General features: G+C 44.0%; 1 protein-coding gene across 1 annotated transcript in view; it reads left to right on the forward strand.

The window, feature by feature from the left end:
• Positions 1-2964: 2964 nt before the first annotated feature.
• The window catches only part of LOC308378908 (cytoplasmic phosphatidylinositol transfer protein 1-like), a 20513-nt gene continuing 2601 nt past the window's right edge, over positions 2965-20876 (forward strand). Inside the window, exons 1-9 of the mRNA XM_080855930.1 lie at positions 2965-3090; positions 3618-3777; positions 4056-4204; positions 8033-8121; positions 8650-8657; positions 9853-9924; positions 10231-10326; positions 11117-11272; positions 13238-13301. Of these exons, the coding sequence (XP_080712056.1) occupies positions 3730-3777; positions 4056-4204; positions 8033-8121; positions 8650-8657; positions 9853-9924; positions 10231-10326; positions 11117-11272; positions 13238-13301 (682 nt within the window). The 5' untranslated portion in view covers positions 2965-3090; positions 3618-3729. The remainder of the gene's footprint in view (positions 3091-3617; positions 3778-4055; positions 4205-8032; positions 8122-8649; positions 8658-9852; positions 9925-10230; positions 10327-11116; positions 11273-13237; positions 13302-20876) is intronic.

Raw genomic sequence — 20876 nt, forward strand, 5'->3', positions numbered from 1 at the left:
TTAGACTATGCTGAAGTGAGGTCGTTGACTTTAAATGGTTTGACAACCACTCAAGACAATAGTGTATTGGTAGGCCTACTCAGAACACCCGCCGGCTATTTTGTGTACCGTTCGAAAAAAAATGCTAAATATAGATAACCTGGGAATACGCCTCGACACAATGTTGCACAACGGTTAACCTTTCAGATGTTTCTGTGAAACAAGATATAGATGTCCGCTATTTAACCCGTGGATGATGACGGCTAGACTTTGAATGGCCAGAAGGCCCACATCAACCGCACCTCCCAGCATAGTTCATTGGCCAAAGTTTTTAAATAATTGTGTCAATGTTGTCGAGAACAATTGACACGTCTATCAACTTTCCTTGACTACGTTAAGCTGCAGTGCCCCGAAGCCTCTCTTCGTTTCATGTTGTCCCTAGAGGTAGGCCTGGATCATTTTTAATGAAATTCCGAGATGTCTGACACCTGCTTTTCTTGCAAAGTTTAAAAATGATCACGTGTATGTAGCACCAACTGTAGGCTATTTGTACGGAATAGTTGCCCCCTAGACACCACAGTGCAAAGACGGTCATATAGCCTTTTACCTGTTTTTGAGTCAAATGGCCATCAGCTGTTGCATAGCTTTTCTTAAACATTGTATTTGAATGGTTAAACATTTTCTATTTCATTACATCAATCAGTTAAAATTTGTTTTACATTTCTTATGTTATTTGAAACAGACCACATCTGGCCCCACCATAGTTTTTTGATTATATCGTTCCGTTCTTTGGATTGGTTCATATTAGGCACATGTCCGTCATATTAGGCTAGCTATCCCTTCTAACATATAGACCAAATGCCCAGCTTATATTATTTAAGTACAAAGCAGGATAGGCGAGCCTCGCTCTGGGAGCCACTGGTCTTAACTGAGTTTCTGTGGCTGGGTGCTAGGTGCTAAAGAAATATTAAGACTTTCAGATGTTTAATGTATGTTTGCGTGTCTGCTGTTTTACTGCACTTTACCTTGAACACACTAGACACTAGTATGTCCTGAAATAATGTTATTGCAAAGCTCCTGACTGCCACCTACTGGGCATATCGCATACACTCTGCAGTGTCTGAGGTTACTATTTTGATGCCCTTGGCGATCCTCATCTACATTAGACGAACAAAAGCCCCCTCGTCAAAGCTCCGACATCAGAGTGATTTGTTTCCTTGACAATTTAACCGTGTGCCACGAACAAATTCAAAGGCGCTGATAATGGCACTCTGCACCTATAGGATCACATGCAAAAGCTCTCCACTGGGCCTGGAGTAATTTATGCAAAAGCATTACTGAACTTACTGAACCAAAAACAAAGGCACAGCATTCTAGCATCCTTTCTTTCCACACCCTCGACTCCATATTTTCAGGGACAGAGAGAGAGAGAGAGGGAGAGAGAGAGAGGGAGATAGAGAGAGAGAGAGAGAGAGAGAGAGAGAGAGAGAGAGAGAGAGAGAGAGAGAGAGAGAGAGAGAGAGAGAGAGAGAGAGAGAGAGAGAGAGAGAGAGAGAGAGAGAGAGAGATCAGGAGCAGTAGGGTATTCCACACTCACTGGGTCCACTGCACAGATTCAGACAGGTTGATGGATGAGCTGCCCGGCTAGGCTTGAGTGTGGAGCATAGCTTGAGAGTGGGGGCGAGGGGGTGTGTGGAGGGCAAGCCGAGGTGTGTCCTTCAAGCTTCACTGTTGAGAGAGGCAGCGTATACAACGCCAGGACGCTTGAATGGTGTGTTAAAGCACTTTATGTTGATGTTCATGCTTTTTGATTTTGCCACATCACACATTTGCTTGCACCAAGACATGATCCCAGAAATGCAATTTATTATGATAAATGATTGTAATAAATAATAATAATAAAAAAAGAAGATGTTTGTACCTCGATGGTACAACCACTTCTAATAAGCCAATGGCAAAGCTCAGAAATGTTATGAATTCATGAATGAATTGTAAAATAGCACAATAGTATGTTGGTTTTAGTCTAGTATAACCTGGCTGATAAACTCTCATGTTGCAGCATTGTGGCAAAAGCAGTTTAGAATGTGTTTTGTCACACCGCCCCTAGGGAAATATTGTTCCTTAAATCTACTCTGCTTTGTAGGCCTGCTGTTACTATGGCAGAGTATGGGTGAATGGCACCAGCATTCCCACAATACAATGTGCAAAATGTTTCAGACCAGATTTTTCTTTTCTTTTGTTAAGATATGTGCTTTGGCCTTGTAAAGGGGACCAGCGCAAAGTAGGGGAGGCAATCGTGTGTCCAGCCAAAGTGACACAAACTCACACAGTTTAATTAAATGGTATGTCATGTCAGCAGGAATGCAATCTGCATCTTTTATCTGGCCACCACACACTGTGACCCATTCTAACAGACTCCTGCCTGCGGAAATGAAAACAAAATGGCCATTCATGCTTTCACTTGTTAATTTCTGTACGGAAACAAGTTCTGAAATGACATTCTGTTTAAATTGATTTACATCTGAGAGACATCCAATTGTCATCCAGTGCCAAATTACTTGGCAAGTTCAAATTAGACTGTTTTTCTTTGTATTTATACCTTGGTACCCACACACAAATACAAGGACTCAACAATTATATTGCTGTTGTCTGAAGTAGGCTAACTTCCATCAATACATTGAATTTAACTTTGCACACACCTTTATGTACACACATTTAGAATAAGGTTAAAGCAGTAGCCTACGGCTCAACTTTTATTTGTCAACTAAAACATTTTCCAGATTTTTTTTTAATATTTTACAATTGAATCGCCGTGTGTCTGTTTAATTGTTTTACACCATTAACTGTCTAGATGTGCAAATTGTTAGGTGTAGCATTGCTACTTAGGTTAGATACGGTAAATAGTTTTGCCTCTAGAGGTCAGTCTGTAGACCTAGGTGGTAGCCTAGAGCAGTCCAACTAAAGACATTGGGATCACTTCTGAAAAGTGGATGTCCGGCGCACAAGTTTTGGATTTGCTCATCAATCAGAGTTATGGCGTACTGCGATTCTATCGCTGACAAATAATCTAAAGTACCCTAGTAGAGATCACGCATTTTATCGTAGAGGCAGGTAAGTGTTTTCGGACAACGAACTGGAAGACGTGGGTTACCTCGAAAACGTAGCGGTTACAGATTCGACAGTTTCCTCAGCTAACCGATTGTTGGTTAAGTTTCCCAAGTACAACTCGGATAACTAAAGGGTGACTTTTGCTGCCCGAAGGTTCTGTAAACCGGTTGTTTTCATGGTCTTTCAAAGTTACTGTATTGCACAAAAAGTCGACGATAAGTAGCCCATGCAAAGAAGCGGATTTGATAATAAGAATAGGCTACCCCTTGAGATTGTTTGCTTAGGGGCAGCATTATTGATCAGTAAGTGACTGATTGTGACCTGTATAGTTAAAACTCGCAATAGCCGTTCTTAGCCTAACTGTTTAGTTATGGCTAGATGTTTGATATGGTGTTTGCTCGGCGTTTGGATAGTTGCGCTAATAAGATTGTATGCTTCTTGTTGAAATACCGTCAGTGTTTTGTTATTGGCCGACGAACCGGAACATTTTGATTCTTAAACACTTTTCATACATGTATTTTCCCATACAGACTTTGATCCACCACCACTGGGATTGAACTATTCCGCCTGAATCTCGACACAAATCAAACGTTGTGCCTTTTCTTGAGTTCTGTGAGAGGGCTTTGGCGTTAGGCGGACGTCATGCTTGTGAAAGAGTATCGCATATGCATGCCTCTGACGGTGGAAGAGGTAAGAGCCCAGGCAACGTCCACGCACTTCCTTCCTCCCCGAAAATTGTAGACAACCACAGGAGAAAGGCCTTGGAACAGCCGACATAGCCTACGCATGTATTATTACAATTGTCCCTGAAGTGCAGTGTGTACAGATATTTTGAAGCAAGTTCGCAGTCTTATCAATGACATGGCATTTCACAGACTTGATCAATATTTCACTGGAAATGAACATGTAGCCTATACATGTTCTACACATATTCATGTATGGTGTTTTTTTTCTCTTCTTACCCATAGTACAGGATAGGGCAGTTGTACACAATTAGCAAACACAGCCACCAGGAGAGTGACACAGAGGAGGGGATCGAAGTTCTCAGGAATGAACCACATTACGACCCAGCGCATGGGCAGGGTCAGCTCACAGAGAAGAGAGTTCACCTGTCCAGGTGAGTCTTTTTTAGTGCTGCACATATGACAGGTGTCTGTCTCTGGTAATCATATGAGAGGTGTGCATAGCACTGTCTCCAGAAACAGAGGGTGTGTACAGTGGCTTTTAACTACAATTTGTGTAATGCCAGACTGTAAGAATCTTAACTGACGGTCCTTTATTAACAAACGTCAGTCAATATAGCTATTGTCCATTTCAAGGTTGAGATTGGCAGAGCTACACTAATTTGTGTAGGTGAGAGACGTGTTCAGTTGACACATAATTTAGTTTCACCAACTGTCTCTTCATGTTTTACCATGAGATTGTGGTCTGTGAGCTGGAAGTCCCTGACAGAATCCACATGGTGCTAAAACCATTTCCTTCAGCTATTGGAGTAATTAGGCTTCTCTCTTGGATTATAACAATCGGTGCTTGACAAGTACAGCCGAGAATGCCATTATCTCTGAAATAAGTGACGGTGCAGTAATTGGTTTCGCTTTCATTAGAGTGAAAATCATTGGATTCTGTCCAGCCATCAAGGCCTTAAGTTAACAGATGTCAACAGTTATGTCACTTTTTATAGCCCTAACTCTGTAAACATTTGTGTGAAAGACCCTTCACTCTGACAACATAACTGTCTTCGAATTTTTTCCTTTTTTTTAAAGGAGCTGCTTCAGTTGCCAAGCAACCCTCCTAACCATTTTGTTTTAGTTATGGTCATAGGCTATTAAAGCATTCAAACCAAACCTCAGAGCACTCTATTTTTAACCTTTATTTCCACGAATATGCACTCTTTAATAAAATACATTGTTAATAGCCAGTCCTTTTCAACTGGCTTGCTGTTGCAGAGGGTGAGTGAGGAGCAGTGATAAAGTTGTTTCTTGCTTGTGCTGGAAAGTTTTGCATTCACTCTTTTGTGACAACTACTTTAATACGAGTTGATTTGTTCACTTGGTAAACGTTGCCTGGTATTTTTTAAATTCCAGATTTATGGTCAAATGATTTAAACCATTGTCTGTTCATCGTATGTGAGGACCAGAGAGTCTCTTTCATTCTTTCTCTCGCCCTCTCTCTCTCCGCTGTCCCCCCTCCCCCCACATACATACATTCCGTTCCTGTCTTCCTCCTGCATTTTCTTTCTCTCTCTTTCTCTCCCTCTCTCTATCTCTCTCTCTCCCTCTCTCTCTCTCTCCTCCTCTCTCTCTCTCCCTCTCTCTCTCTCTCCCTCTCTGTCACCTTAAATCCAACTTATGCTGACACTTTTGTTTGCAGTCAATATTTCATTTAGTTGCATCATTTCTTTCCTGAGAATGTGCATGATCTTAAAGCAGGAAATTTGTTACGGCGGGGGAAAAGAAAACAGAGGACAGATGTGGTAGAAATGTGGGTCTTGTCGAACATGCTGGCAGTGTCTGTGATCCGGCACTAATTGATGACGCATCGCCTCGTCTCCTCAGAGATGTTTGGTGTGCTGTTAATTGGAAGAACAGCAGATCGATCACCGGCACCATCTCTATCAATAGGGGCTCGTCAAGGGAAACTGGCATGTGTTGTTGGCAATGCCGCTGTTATCTTCCACTAAAGCGGTGCTAATGGCTGGAGAAGGAGCCGGGTGTACCTCTGGGAATATAATTGGGTTTCCTACTTGTCATGGAGAAGACATTTTTTTCTCCCAGACACCTAACATCTAGTCCCATGAAGCTACAATAGGATTATGGATCACAGTGAATGTAATAGATCAGATTGTGTGCTGTTATGCCGGAGCAAATTCTTCTCCATTCCGTTCTGTATTCCCGGTTTCTTCTTACCCTCTGATTAGCACTCATGATGCATGCCTTAGTACACTGCACTCCAGAATACTCCATGTTGATTGGTTGATTGAGGGTTCAGAGGTCAATTACTTCTTGAGAACTGACTGCTGAACTGATTAATTGACCTCTGCCATAAGCAGCCAGTGTTTGTTACATTGTTAGCAGTGCAGTTGCGATTGAGAGTGTTATGCAAAATCCACTCCATTATAATCCAAGAGACGGATATTCGCTGTGTTTGGCCAGTGGGTCAAAAAAGGTCAGTTGTGTCACCACAGCATCTCAACCTGGACTGTTTGTGTTCACAGCAGGGCTGTAGTCTACGTGATAAGCAGGTATACGCTGTATTACCACCTAAAACGTTTGTGGGGTTGCGTATATCCACTAAAACCTATGTCTCCACTAAAACCTAGGCCAGGGGGGAGCTGTGGCACCGACCCATCACAGACAGTATACCCACCACAGAAAACTAGACTACAGCACTGGTTCACAGCAACCCCTATATGCATTAGGTTCTATCGGGCACCCCCAGAACCTGGTCACAGTTCTCCTAACCGACGCATCCTCCATTAGTATCTGGTCGATTGTTTCAGCCTCCCCCCCCATTGTCACAGAGCGAACCTCTGGAGGGGGTTGGGATTTCAAAGTTTGTGCAAATATGTGTGAATGTAACACATTCATATTTGTTTTTTAATTGATCCTTTTGATGTGGGAAGCGGTCTGACCATGGTTTCATTGCGATCTGAAGTACCTGCCATAGCTGTATAATTTGACTATCACATTATTACCTCCGCCTTGGCATTCTCAGATGACCTGGGTTGGTGGGGGGGGAGGGAATCAAGGACAGAATGTGACCTTAAGAGATTGGCTGGTGGCAAATGCAACACAACCAAGCACTTTAGAGTAGAGTTTGGGCTCTTCTCTCCTTTCTCTTGTGTCCTCTCCTCTCTTTTCTCTTGCCTCTTCTCTCTTCTTTTCTCTCTCGTCTTTTCTCTTCTCTCACGTCTCTTCTCTGTTGTCTCTTCTCTGGCTTACTTCTCCTATTCTTTCTGCTGCTGCTGCTGCTTCTCCTGTCTGAGTGTGGGGATCCTCTCTTCCCCATCTCAGGTTATGCATTCAAGTTTATTTGGTCATTTAAGTGGATTTGGTGTAATTGGCTTCCAACCTGTCATATTCATTTGCTACGATTTACAGTTGTACTTTTTCATTTAGGTTTCACATTGCATTCAGTTTGACGGATACTTGAAACATACCGTTTATTGTATTAATAAACTGTTTATTCATTTACAATTCATGTACCGCCTTGTGTGCCACGCGCTTACATTAATTGAGATTTAACAATTGGCTTACATACTGTTTGGTAATATTGTAGATCATTTAATAATTGAATGGAGTCAGATTAATAGTGATTCTTGCTATTTGTATCACTCTAATGCTTTCTACCCTCCCATTTAGTTCAGACATGTATAAACCTTCCAGCCTTTTTTTTTTTCTGTCATTGGTAACATTTTGGCTGCCCTTACAAGAGCATAGAACCTAGTCAGCTAATGGTTGTTTCCAGCCCAAAACCTTTTAGAAGTTCTATTGGGCTGGTGGTACGTAGCTGTGTAACACATCAGAGAATGGGCGCGAGACAAAATAAACCTTGACAGGGTTATTAGAATCCCAACAACAAAATGGAGTGGTCTGGCCGTGGTTTCAGATTGTCTTTGGAGAGGTTTATTTAGTTACGCCTCACGTGTACCATAGCTGTGTGTCTCTCACCCATCACCCCACACACACACACACACACACACACACACACACCTTATTCTTTCTCTTTCTTTCGCTCTCTCAGTGCCTCCCTCGATTTGTAATGGTATGTACTGTATGGTATCCCCCTGAGCCAGAAATACTCTTGAGATGTAAGCTCATTCACATCACACACCAGCCAGTGGTGTCTTATACCGTGTCAATTTATACTTCTGCTGCTGCTGCTTCTACTGGTTACTGACTCTGTTATTTCCATCTCAATCATGGTGTGTGATGACATTTCGCAGCAAGCTCCCAAGCTGGGCCCGTGCCTTCGTCCCACGGATATTTTACATCACGGAAAGAGCCTGGAATTATTATCCCTACACTATAACGGGTAAGCCTATCAGCTCTCTCCGTGGGTAAGCCAATCAGCTCTCTACCTGGGAGCCACAGGCCTGGCCTTTTTACAAGCTCAACATCATGACATTTCTGCCACTTCCACAGCATGGTGTGCAATTCTGCATTTTGTGGGGGGCATTATATTTTAGGATTTTTACATGGGGGAGGATTTACTATCCAGTTCATTATGTGGAATGATTGATACTAAAAGTAATTGAATAGTGTAATGACATTTATAATGAATATGAGAAGGACTGACAGCATGCTGTAAATGTGGTCACATGTCGTAGAGGACAGGGCCAGCAATAGCAGAACCATGTGCTCAGTTACCTGGAACCGTGTGAGCTTATGACATGTCTGGCTCCAGTTGTGTAGTTGTAAATTGCTTTGGATAAAGGTTTATAGAATGCCAAATGCTGATGCAATATACTCTTTAATACTTATTTATTTATTTACGTATTTATTTCCCCCCTCTCATGAACCCTGACCAATTTCCCCCTTGATGTTGGATGACCTGATCCAGAATACACAGTAAGTTGGTGGTTGAGTCTGAGCCGTAGGCTGTCGTCCTGTTTTCCCATACAGAGAAGGATTTTGTCATTCGATACGATCCATACCACGTGCTAAATGTTTCCGCTCATGCCAAGCCAAACCACACGTCCTCCCCGGATAGGTTGTGTCGGTGGCTAAGTGGCAGCCAAAAATGTTTAGCGTGATCGCGGCGCGGCCCCATAAATCTGCCGGTGGGTGTCACGGGAGGTCTTATAAATGTTTATGCAGTCCATGAAGTGCCGTGTCATGACAAGCAATTACAGTTCACCCCCATCACCAGCTGTGAGTGGTAATAACATTACATAGGGGTTCTGCCGAGAAAGGGTGACCCATTGCTATGAAAGCATTTAGCCAAATGGGACTGACTGTGTGTGTGTGTGTGTGTGTGTGTGTGTGTGTGTGAGAGTGTGTGTGTGAGTGTGAGTGAAAGGGAGAGAGTGTGCGTCAATGCATTCTGTGTGAAAGAGAAAGGATTAAAGTAGGTTATGGCTGGAGGAGGCTTGTGTATTACAACATTTTATTAGCCGACCAAAGTGACTTTGGAGAATTCCACACCTCTACATAGGAATCTGAAACAAATAAACAAAACAACATGTCAGGGTTGCTGGAAACCGTTAGTAAAATATTGTTGAATATCTTGAGTAACTAGAAAAATAACAGCTGTCTACGGACCTATTTTGTGCCACAGTTTCCGATAAAGTCACTATTTAAAGAACCAGGCAAGTGTGTATCTTGTACTTAAGATGTGGGTGTAAATGAGTTAAAATGTATGTTTCCCATTCTGATGGAAATCATAATGTAGTGCTGATTTACTGTGAATGTCCTTGATGTGTCTCATGAATATGGCTAATCTCAACATACTTACTGACAAGGAAATAGCTGTAGAGGCTAAACAAAAGATGTCTGTTTTCCGAGTCCTTTCAGTAGTTCACTACTGAATAACTCCAATAAACACCTGGGTCTCGTATTCATCTGGTCCTCATCTGGCACAGATGAAGTGTTGCTTTCCAACAATGTTGACATGAAATTACTAGTTTCGATATCTGAAGTGTTGTAGACTATAGTTTGTGAAGTGCCATGGGAATCTATGCTAAACCAGGACTAGATTAGTACCAGAGGCTGCTGGTGTCTGGAGAGAAGCTAATTAACTGCTGTGTGTGTTTTTGACCTCCAGTGTTCCTTCTTGCCAAAGTTCTCAATCCATATCGAGACGAAATATGAAAACAACTGCGGAACCAGCGACAATGTAAGTAGAACGGTTTGGAGTTGTTTTTTTTTTACTGCGATAACCCCCGAAGCAGAGGCCAGATAGAAGGATTCTCATTTGGACTCATTTGAATGGATCTGCGGAAGCATCAGTGTTTATCCCGGAATGCTAGCGGTGCCGCCGTAGTCACACCTGGCCCATGAATATTTATGTTCCGATTCCGTCTTCTGATCTTAAGGAATATAGAGCCCCTCAGATGAGGCATGAATTTATCACTGCTGCAGCAACCGAGGCCTCAGATATCTCACATTTTATGCCAACGCTTTCATCCTCTTCCCTGCCTAGATTTTTGGCCTGGAAAAAGACAGCTGTGCCGTGGAGGTGGATGCCTTGGACATAGCCTACGATGCCTTCCCCGAGAGGCACTACAGCGTCTCCGAGGTATCGCTACTGAAAAAGGGAAAATCTGTGTTTTGTTTGTTATTTTCCCCACACATACCCCCCCCCCCCCCTCACCACAAACATGCATCATCAAAAATGTGGATATTCTGGATCTGGATATTCACCAGTCAGAAGGGAGCTCCAGTGCCTTTAATTAGCGTCAAAACAGTCCAACATGTGTTACTTTTCCTCCCTGGGTGAGGTGACTTAGCTGGGACTTAGCTTCGTTTATCTCCCTACCTTCCTCTCTTTTGGGGTCCCCCGCTGAGACTTGAGGAAGGTAAGCGTGGTTGGTTTGGTTTGCAAGATGGCCGTAAATCTCTGGAGTGGATCAGCCTGCGCTTGTCTCGCATGATGTGTTCAGGTGTCTGCAGAGGATTTGAAGCTCTCGAGCTGTAAGGTAAAAGTGTGGAAAGAATTATAATCGACGTACGTCGAGTACATGAACATGTAACAGACTCAGACATATGTGAACGGTGATCATCTGTGTCACAGTATCAAACTAGATGTGTAATCCAGGAGTTAAAAAACTAGCATTGAGAGATAATCTCCATACACGGTGCTTCACCCACATTAGCATGGTGTGATTAGCAGCAACTTTGCCTTGTTTTGCTATCGTCCCTACTCTAATGAAATATTCAGTGTGGTTTATGCAGCCTGTATTTAACAGTCTTTGAGGTAGTGATTTTGATGAGATTGCCTCTGCCCTGCGAGCAGCTCTTCAGTCCCGATGGTTCATAAGCTCTGCTCTCTTCTTCTTCTTCTTCTTCCTCTTCCTCTCTCATCTAAGGACTTGAGGTGCTTCGCTTCGACGAAGACTGGCAGAGGGCCACTCCAGGCAGACTGGAGAGAGACCTGCTCCCCCATCATGTGCTCCTACAAGCTGGTGCGAGTCATGTTCGAGGTGTGGGGCCTGCAGACCAGGGTAGAACAGTTCATCCATAAGGTACGTTCACTTACACCTGGGCACAGGTTATGTATATTTTCTATTGTGTACTGGGTGTGTGTGTGTGTGTGTGTGTGTGTTTGTGTGTGTGTGTGTGTCTACAGTGCCCTCTGCAATTATTGGCACCCTTAGTGAATGTGACCAAAATAGGCTATGAAAAAATATTTGTTTGCTGTTTATCCTCTTGGTCTTTCACTCGAAATCTTCACAAAAATCTCACCTTATCATTGAAGTCAATTTATTGAAAGAATTTCTTTTGTTTGACATTAAATAAAATAATTTTCTCCAAAACATGGGTGCCACAATTATTGGCACCCCTAGAAAATCGTATAATTAATATTCTTATAATTAAAATCTACCTTGAGTATGTATATGTGTGTATATATATATATATATATATATATATATATGTACACTGTATCAACTATATAAAGTTGATGTTTTTATCTGGAACATTTTGCTAAAGAGATTGCAGTAGGACAGTGGGCTAGATGTATAATTTGTTAGGTCACTAGTGATTTAGCTGTTGCCGCGTGTGCCAGAATGTCTACCAGGAGAGCTACAGGTTGAGTTACAGCTCCATACTACTGTGGATCTTGAGACCCATGAGAATGATTCTATCCCCTCACACACAGCATGCCCGTGTTGAATAGAATCCATGACCTTTCCTAGCGCCATGCTACTAGTTGGATCAGGAGTACGCTACGGCTACTGCTAGCCTCCAGTTTTGACCCAAATAACATCCTGTGGATGACCAACCCCCGCACACACACACACACACACACACACACACACACACACACACACACACACACACACACACACACACACACACACACCCCGTAGGACTATGGAGGGAAAAAAGCCCTCGAGTGCAACACTGAGACACTCGTTTTTTAAATCGTTCTGCGTATTGCAGCAGTGATATGAAAGCATGGCAGGTTTCCACTACATTCCCTCGTAAGCGGCACATTGGTAGGGTCGTAAAAGCACGCCTCTTAATCTCCCCGCACTCCAGGGCTCTGTTCGGCTGTTAAATATCTCCCGGGAGCTGCATGGCTTTCCTGCCTCCACTTGCCGGATGGCATTGCTTATTTATGACTGTGTTTGTGCATTTGTGTGAGAGTTGCTGTTTTTGTTGTCTGTGGCTGTGTTTGTGTGTGCTGATGAGCTTTGTGTGTGTGTGTGTGTGTGTGTGTGTGTGTGTGTGTGTGTGTGTGTGTGCGCACATATGCATATGTATATGCGTGTCTGTGTATTAGGTACATCTGTTTATATATATGTTTGTGTATTACGCTTCCTCATTTTTTTCTTATGTATGTAGATGTGAGTGTGTGTTTTTCTGGATGTGTAGACATGGTTGTGTTATGTGTTGGTGTGCCACCACGTCACGCCTCTCCTACTCTTTACTGCTGGTTACTGCTGGTCTCTAGGAGATGTTCTGGCCTTAACACATCCTGACAGGGACTTTGATGATTGATGGGCTCGGATTTCATTTAGAACACCCATTTTCTTTTTTTTTTCATACAGGTCTGTGTCTGTGTCTGTGTCTGTGTCTGTGTCTGTGTCTGTGTCTGTGTCTGTGTCTGTGTCTGTGTCTGTGTCTGTGTCTGTCTGTGTGCACGTGCACGAGCAGAGACTCAGATTCACCCCTCACCTCTGCCTTCATGTCTGGCTGCTTTTGATCTCCTCTCTCAAGTCTGCTCATTTCAATAGAGCCATAATAGCCTGTGCTCTCTTACTTATGTCCTTTTGTGCTCACTAGTTTTGTGAATAAAAAAAATGATTTTAACTCAAGGTCATCATTCCTCTCCCACTCTCTCACTATCTCACTCACGCACTCTCTCTTTCTCTCTCTCTCTCTCTCTCCCTCTCTCGCTCTCTCTCTCTCTCTCTCTCTTTCTCTCTCTCTTTCTCTCTCCCCCACACTCTCTCTATCCCCCGCTGTCTCTCTTTTTCTCTCAGGTAATTAGGGACGTGTTGTTGGTTGGACACCGGCAGGCGTTTGCCTGGGTGGATGAGTGGTACTGTAAGTAACTCCTTTCTGAATGACTAACACCTCTGAATATCTCATCACAGCTTTTATGGTCCCTGAAAACCACACAGGTGCGCTGCCGTATGAAACAATCATGACGGTAGATGAGCTGTTTTTCAAATCTTCCTGCACAGTTGCCACAATTACATTCATAGCTAAAACAGTATGCATTATGATTATAATAATGCAGCAGCAGAATAAAGATGATTTGGTCCCCCGTTCATCAAAACAGAAAAAAAGGAAGCGGCAAAGTGGCCCCCTGTATCAAATTAGAATTTTTAATGCGTTCGCTGTTTTTAGAATGCAGTAAATTGCAGTTGTTGGACATACACTCTTCCCTTGGAGTACATTTTAAATGTTAGTATGAATGTTGAAACTACTGTTTCTCGACTACACTACACTACATGTTTGCTATGAGGAATGGTGTTTGTGATATAATAGATTGTGACGTTTACTCAGTTATAAAAATCCAGAACCCTCTTAAATATGCAATTCTGCCATTATCATGAGAAAACAACAGCAATATGGCTTTATAATAGTACATGCTGATATCAAAATGCTATCGGCTGGAGAGATCTTTTACAAGGTCTTTTTAATATGGTGAACAAAAACAGTGAACCGATTTTACTCTTGTAAAGCTGTTTAATTACATGCCGTCACTAACACATGTATCATGCTGGCATACTGTGCTTGTCTTTCTGGGGTACTTTTGCTTAAAGGCATTTCTCAGTTTTACGTGTTTGGGGTCTCACCTCAGTGAAAGGCAAATTCAATTCTTTGTGAATAAATGAATACTCCTATACTTGTTTTATGATAATAAACCTGGAGGTGTTGATTTGCAGCATTTAGTGAGATCACCTTTGCAGTGTTGCTTTGTGGTAGAGAGGGACTTTGTTAAGCAAGGCTATTTTAAGCAAGTGCTACTAAAAAAACAATCATTTTAAATGCAGCGTATTGCTTAGAGTAAAAAGCATGAGTCGTCTCACATTGAGTTGTCTCTCATTGAGTTGTGTCATTGAGTTGTCTCACATTGAGTCGTCTCATTGAGTCGTCTCATTGAGTTGTCTCTCATTGAGTTGTCTCTCATTGAGTCGTCTCATTGAGTTGTCTCTCATTGAGTTGTGTCTCATTGAGTTGTCTCACATTGAGTTGTGTCTCATTGAGTTGTGTCTCATTGAGTTGTCTCTCATTGAGTTGTCTCTCATTGAGTTGTCTCTCATTGAGTTGTCTCTCATTGAGTTGTCTCTCATTGAGTCGTCTCATTGAGTCGTCTCAAATTGAGTCGTCTCATTGAGTTGTGTCTCATTGAGTTGTGTCTCATTGAGTTGTGTCTCATTGAGTTGTCTCTCATTGAGTTGTCTCTCATTGAGTTGTCTCTCATTGAGTTGTCTCATTGAGTCGTCTCAAATTGAGTCGTCTCATTGAGTTGTGTCTCATTGAGTTGTCTCTCATTGAGTTGTCTCTCATTGAGTCGTCTCATTGAGTTGTCTCGCATTGAGTTGTGTCTCTCATTGAGTTGTGTCTCATTGAGTTGTCTCTTATTGAGTCGTCTCATTGAGTCGTCTCATTGAGTCGTCTCATTGAGTCGTCTCTTATTGAGTTGTGTCTCATTGAGTCGTCTCATTGAGTCGTCTCATTGAGTCGTCTCATTGAGTCGTCTCATTGAGTCGTCTCATTGAGTTGTCTCTTATTGAGTTGTGTCTCATTGAGTTGTGTCTCATTGAGTTGTCTCATTGAGTTGTGTCTCATTGAGTCGTCTCACATTGAGTTGTCTCATTGAGTCGTCTCACATTGAGTTGTGTCTCATTGAGTTGTGTCTCATTGAGTTGTCTCATTGAGTTGTGTCTCATTGAGTTGTGTCTCATTGAGTTGTGTCTCATTGAGTTGTGTCTCATTGAGTTGTCTCATTGAGTTGTCTCATTGAGTTGTGTCTCATTGAGTTGTGTCTCATTGAGTTGTCTCACAAGTAGGGTTGACGCTCCCAGTGTTGGGGACCATCACATTGCTGTACAGCAGCAGCAGAAGTCTTTTCCTATTACCTCTGCTCTGTCAAATATAATGTTTTTATTTAATTAAAAATGATCCTTTGGTAGGCTTGGTGATGTTAACAGCAACAGCACTTGTTTTATTCACCCACTTCGCAAGAGGGGATAAGAAAGGAATTATGAGTAAGGCTGTTTTCCTCCTGACTGGGATGGTGGCTTTTTAGGGTAATATCTAATATCCTTTCATGACGGGGCGGCTCAGAGCAAGAGGGGGCACTGACAGTGCACCTTCATCCCGCGCCTGCTTGCCTTACCGGCCTCATCATCATCATCCTCATGGCTTTATGATTTCATATGTGGGGAAAAGACAGTGAGTGTTAAAAGAGCCTCTGTGATTCACTGAGTCTCCTGCTGCTTTGGCCCATCCCCCCTGACTGTGACAGCACTGCCTGGGCTTGAGTCAAGCAGGGTGATTCAAAGTGTTCTCAAGCCTCACACACACACACACACACACACACACACACACACACACACACACAAACACATCCAGTGCCAAAGCTGGTGCGTCATTGATTTTCAGTGTACTTGAAGTGTAGCATAACATTACCGTTTGATTAGTAAGTTCTCTCTAAAATATGTTTGTGCGACACAGGTGTTTTTTTTTTCCTTCCCAATGAAACTTTGGTGAACCCCCTTTGTTGTGGGAATGTGTATGACTTCGGTCCGTTTCATAGTTTTTTTTTTGGCTCGGCTTTCTGTGAGTCAGCTGAATGAGCTGGCAATGGTGGGCTTGTCGTGTGGGGAAAGGGTGGTTAGCTCCCGTTGTTTTTGTTGAGCGATCGCTCCCTCTCCCCAGAAACCAGGACTGCTGAACTATGTGATTAGTGTTTCTTCACTGAATCCTTTGTTATTTATCCTTTGTTGTTTATGTAATAATTTTAGTATGGTAGGTAATCTCTTGTGTTATGTGCAGTGCAGTGAATGAATGCTCTTAATCACTGCCTTGGAATTGGGCCGTAGTTGATGTCGTTGTAGCAGATGTAGATTTATTTTCAGTGAAAGCTAGTCGACAATTGAGTTGCAACATGAGATTAGAGACTGGATTAGAGAATTTGATAGAATCTAATGAGCACGGCGAACTTGAAGAACGGACCGGAAGACGTAATAGTGATTTCTGGAATTTATTTCAGCGTGGAGACACCCTTGAAACGTGTTGCTCAGAGAATGGCCTTCCTGACGACAAAGACAGAGTACGTATCCAGGGAAACAGAGTCAGATGATACAAAATTATGTAAGCACTTAGTTCATGTCTGTTAGAACAGAAACACAGCTACATTTGGTCCCATCTTATTCAATAATTCTGGCCGTACATTTATTTTGTTCATTCATTAGCTTGTTTAACTACAAACTCTCTGTAGTAGCCTATATTAGCCTAACTGCACACTCCCTGTAGTAGCCTCTATTAGCCTAACTACACACTCACTGTAGTAGCCTCTATTAGCCTAACTACACACTCTCTGTAGTAGCCTCTATTAGCCTAACTACACACTCACTGTAGTAGCCTCTATTAGCCTAACTACACACTCTCTGTAGTAGCCTCTATTAGCCTAACTACACACTCACTGTAGTAGTCTATATCAGCCTAACTACACACTCACTGTAGTAGTCTATATCAGCCTAACTACACACTCTCTGTAGTAGCCTCTATCAGCCTAACTGCACACTCGCTGTAGTAGTCTATATCAGCCTAACTACACACTCACTGTAGTAGCCTCTATTAGCCTAACTACACACTCACTGTAGTAGTCTATATCAGCCTAACTACACACTCACTGTAGTAGTCTATATCAGCCTAACTACACACTCGATGTAGGAGCCTCTATCAGTTGGCAAATGTTCCATCAACCCTTACTTATTTATTGATTGATTTATTGTTATAGTTACCATTCAAAGTTTTCAGAGCACTGATATAGAACGGTGATTAAAAGTTTTCACCAGATCTACTTCATAGCCATAGGTGTCCTGTCCTTGAGAATGAATGGAAATGTGCCAGCCAATCAGGCAAAAGTATTTTGTCATACCGTAACTATCCTATAATTTTGGCCCTATATTTACTGTTAGGCAAAAACTGGACTCCTGGATGGTGCTTAAATTCACTACTTTGGGTCCTAACCTTGCCCTTGGGTCCTACCTTTGACCCTGACTCTTCATGGTTCATGCTCCCTCTCCATTGCTTAGTAACGGGTCGCTTGGCCCTCTCCGCCGCTGGATCTTTCTGACGTTCCTCTGGCCCTCCTGCTGGGGTATCCCTGCTGAGTGACACATGCAGTGACCTCCTGCTCTCCTCACAGCGCACCTCCGTTTGTTAAAACACAATATTTAATACTTAATTTGATCCAAGTCTTATGAAACAAGTTCAAAAAAATACCCCAGTATCTTCCCTATTTCCTATTGAACAATACAAATAATAGTAATAAACACCTATGGGGCAGCCCCAATCTCCTGTCATCACCGTCATTTCTCCATCAGCGGACACACAGCACACAACACAATAGCCTCATTCCTGGCCCGATCACAGTCATGATTGGCTAAGAGGATTCTATAATTAACACACCTCCCTATTCACGTTCCACTTCACATGGGCCTATCTGTGACTAGCCACGCGCTTAGCTCCTTCTCAATCTGCATGAACCAAAATAGTCATTCTCCTTCAGAAGTGATTATTCCTGTATTGGTGTAGAGCTCTATGGCATGGAGATGGGGCCCTTGATATTACATCTCTGTTGTCCACTCGCTAATGCCATAGCACGTATTGTTGAAGTGTGTTAATAGCTTTGGCCGTACTATGCTGTTGGCCAGCTGCATTTTCACATCGTCATTCTGTCTGTATGGCCTTACTGTTTCACTGGTAACCGGATAAGAATAGGAAGATGCCGTGAAACTGACAAGAAGTAGATGTGGAATATCCGGATTTATATGTGTGGTGCGTTAGTTAGCTGTAGCTGTTAGCTGTTAGCTGTTAGCTGTAAGCTGTTAGCTGTAAGCTGGTTAGTTGATTAAATAAAGGACTGACTGTTTCTACAATTTCTGTAGTTCAATGACTGTAGTAATATTTTATTGAGGAAAACAGGACACAGGTGTATCTCTGTAGGGATCCTATCCTTGTAGTCAGACACTTAGAATTACATTATGAGCCTGCCAGTGGTGGTTTACTTTGACGTCGATGCTAACGCCATGGGATTACTTTGTATGGTCGTTTAGCGGTTGCCGGTCCTGGGATATTAGCCTGGCCATTACCAGCCTGTGACTCCATTTCATTCCGTCTTTCAGTCTGGGCCAACCCAATGCATTTTGGTTTCCGAGATCGACGGGTGCTTATCTTGAGGTTTAAAATCATTGGAGTTCCCTTAACCAATCAGCAACGTTTAGTAAGCATTCGGTAGATTAAACTCTTCCCAAAGCCAGTTGGGAGAAGAGCTACGACGTCCTTTCCAATCATAAAACTTACAAGAAAATACTCTTGTTCTCCTTTTAATTTTCTGATGTTCTCGAGAGTTGAGACAACTTTTCCGATAGCTTTTCGTGTCTTTTCCTCCAAGGCGAGTTTTGCGTCACAGCTCTGAACTGTTCGCTGATTGGTCCTGCAAAATTTTGAGTTCTGGAGACGATTGTCAATGGGGTTGGGCCAGACTGAGTATGAGCTTGAAATCAATTCAGGCGGAAATACGTAGGCTGGTGTCACCAGGCTACTGGGATATCTACATTTATAACAAAAAAATCTTTTACAAAGCCCTAACTGTAGGTAACCCTTTCAACTAATGACAACCTATTCCCTTCTTGTGCCGTTCCATCGTGTGAACGCGAGCGAGCTAGCCTGAGATGAACCTGCCGACCCGGCTTAAGGGGTTCGTCTTGAGGGGTTGACAAGCCCTTGCGCGAGTGCTATAGTCTCCTTTTCCCCTCCAGCTCTCGAAGCTCTTCAGCGGTGCGAGGACTCTGTGATTATCCCGCGTCCCCATTGACATCGATCATCCCTGCCGCGACAGCATCATGGCAGAACTCTCCAACTCCGCGGCCTTTCATGTGTGTGTGGCTCCGGGAAGGAAGGGGCTGGGCGAGCTCGAGGAAGCGAGGTCTCCCGCTGTCGGGCCTTTCGTAGAGTGAGAGTGAGTGTCCGGCGGGGCTGTGTGATTACACGCTGGCATCTGGACTCTGACGGAAGAAGGTGATGTGTGTGTGTGTGTGTGTGTGTGTGTGTGTGTGTGTATGTGGAGGGATTGATGGAGTGGAGAGAGTGTGAGGCCTGGAAAAGAAGAGGGTGAACAGCCCTGTAATCATTGCAGGGGGAAGATAAGAATGAGTCTGATAAAAAAAGAGGTGCAGTGTGTGTGTGTGTTGTGGGCGGGGGGGGTGGGGGGGTGGGGTTGGGGGTTGAAAGGAGGCACTGACTGAGTGTGTCACTATTTCTGTGTGCGTGTGTGGGTGTGACACACACACGTGCCTTTGCAGAGCATACAGTGGCCAGTGCACCACTGACGTTTGAGTGGGTGGGGGAGTGAGGAAGGTAATGCATGCCTTTCTGTGTGTGTGTGTGTGTGTGTGTGTGTGTGTGTGTGTGTGTGTGGCGGAATGTGTGCTTGGAGGGGGACGAGGAGGTCGGCGAACATGAGCCATGGGAAAGTTGTGCTTGTTTTCAGCTTGTCAACAGATATTTATGAGCGTAAGGCGAGGCGACTGCTTGGCCTGGAGAAGCCCTCCAACCCCTACCCTCCTCCACCTCCCCCTCCTCCCACCCTCCTCTCCACCTCCCCCTCCAACCCCTACCCTCCTCCACCTCCCCCTCCTCCCACCCTCCTCTCCACCTCCCCCTCCAACCCCTACCCTCCTCCACCTCCCCCTCCTCCCACCCTCCTCTCCACCTCCCCCTCCAACCCCTACCCTCCTCCACCTCCCCCTCCTCCCACCCTCCTCTCCACCTCCCCCTCCAACCCCTACCCTCCTCCACCTCCCCCTCCTCCCACCCTCCTCTCCCCCCCTCCTCTCCCCCCCTCTCCTCTCTCCTTTCCTTTCCTCTCTCCCCTCCTTTCTCTTCTTCTCCCTTCCCTTCCTCTCTCTTCTCCCTTCCTCTCTCTTCTCCTCCCTTCCTCTCTCTTCTCCTCCCTTCCTCTCTCTTCTCCTCCCTTCCTCTCCCCTCCTCTCCTCTCTCCCCTCCTCTCCTCTCTCCTCTTCTCTCTTCCTCTCTCCCCTCCTCTCCTCTCTCCTCTTCTCTCTTCCTCTCTCTTCTTCTCCCCTCCTCTCCTCTCTCCCCTCCTCTCCTCTCTCCTCTTCTCTCTTCCTCTCTCCTCTTCTCTCTTCCTCTGCCCTCCTCAACACCCTCCCTGGCAGAGGTCTGCTGCTGGCTGGCTGGCTGGTTGGTGTGGAAAGTGGAGATGTAGGTCAGGGCGCCTCAGCCTGGCTCCGGGGGCCACGGGCAGGGAATGGCCCTGACCTCATAAATGGTAACTCTGTGTGGCAGACCGCCCCCGTCCCTGGGTTTTGCTTCTCCGCTCCTTTCTTAACCTTCCAACTACTTCTTCTTCTTCTC

The sequence above is a fragment of the Sprattus sprattus genome (assembly GCF_963457725.1).
Source record: "Sprattus sprattus genome assembly, chromosome: 18".
In the NCBI taxonomy this organism is placed as follows: Eukaryota; Metazoa; Chordata; class Actinopteri; order Clupeiformes; family Clupeidae; genus Sprattus; species Sprattus sprattus.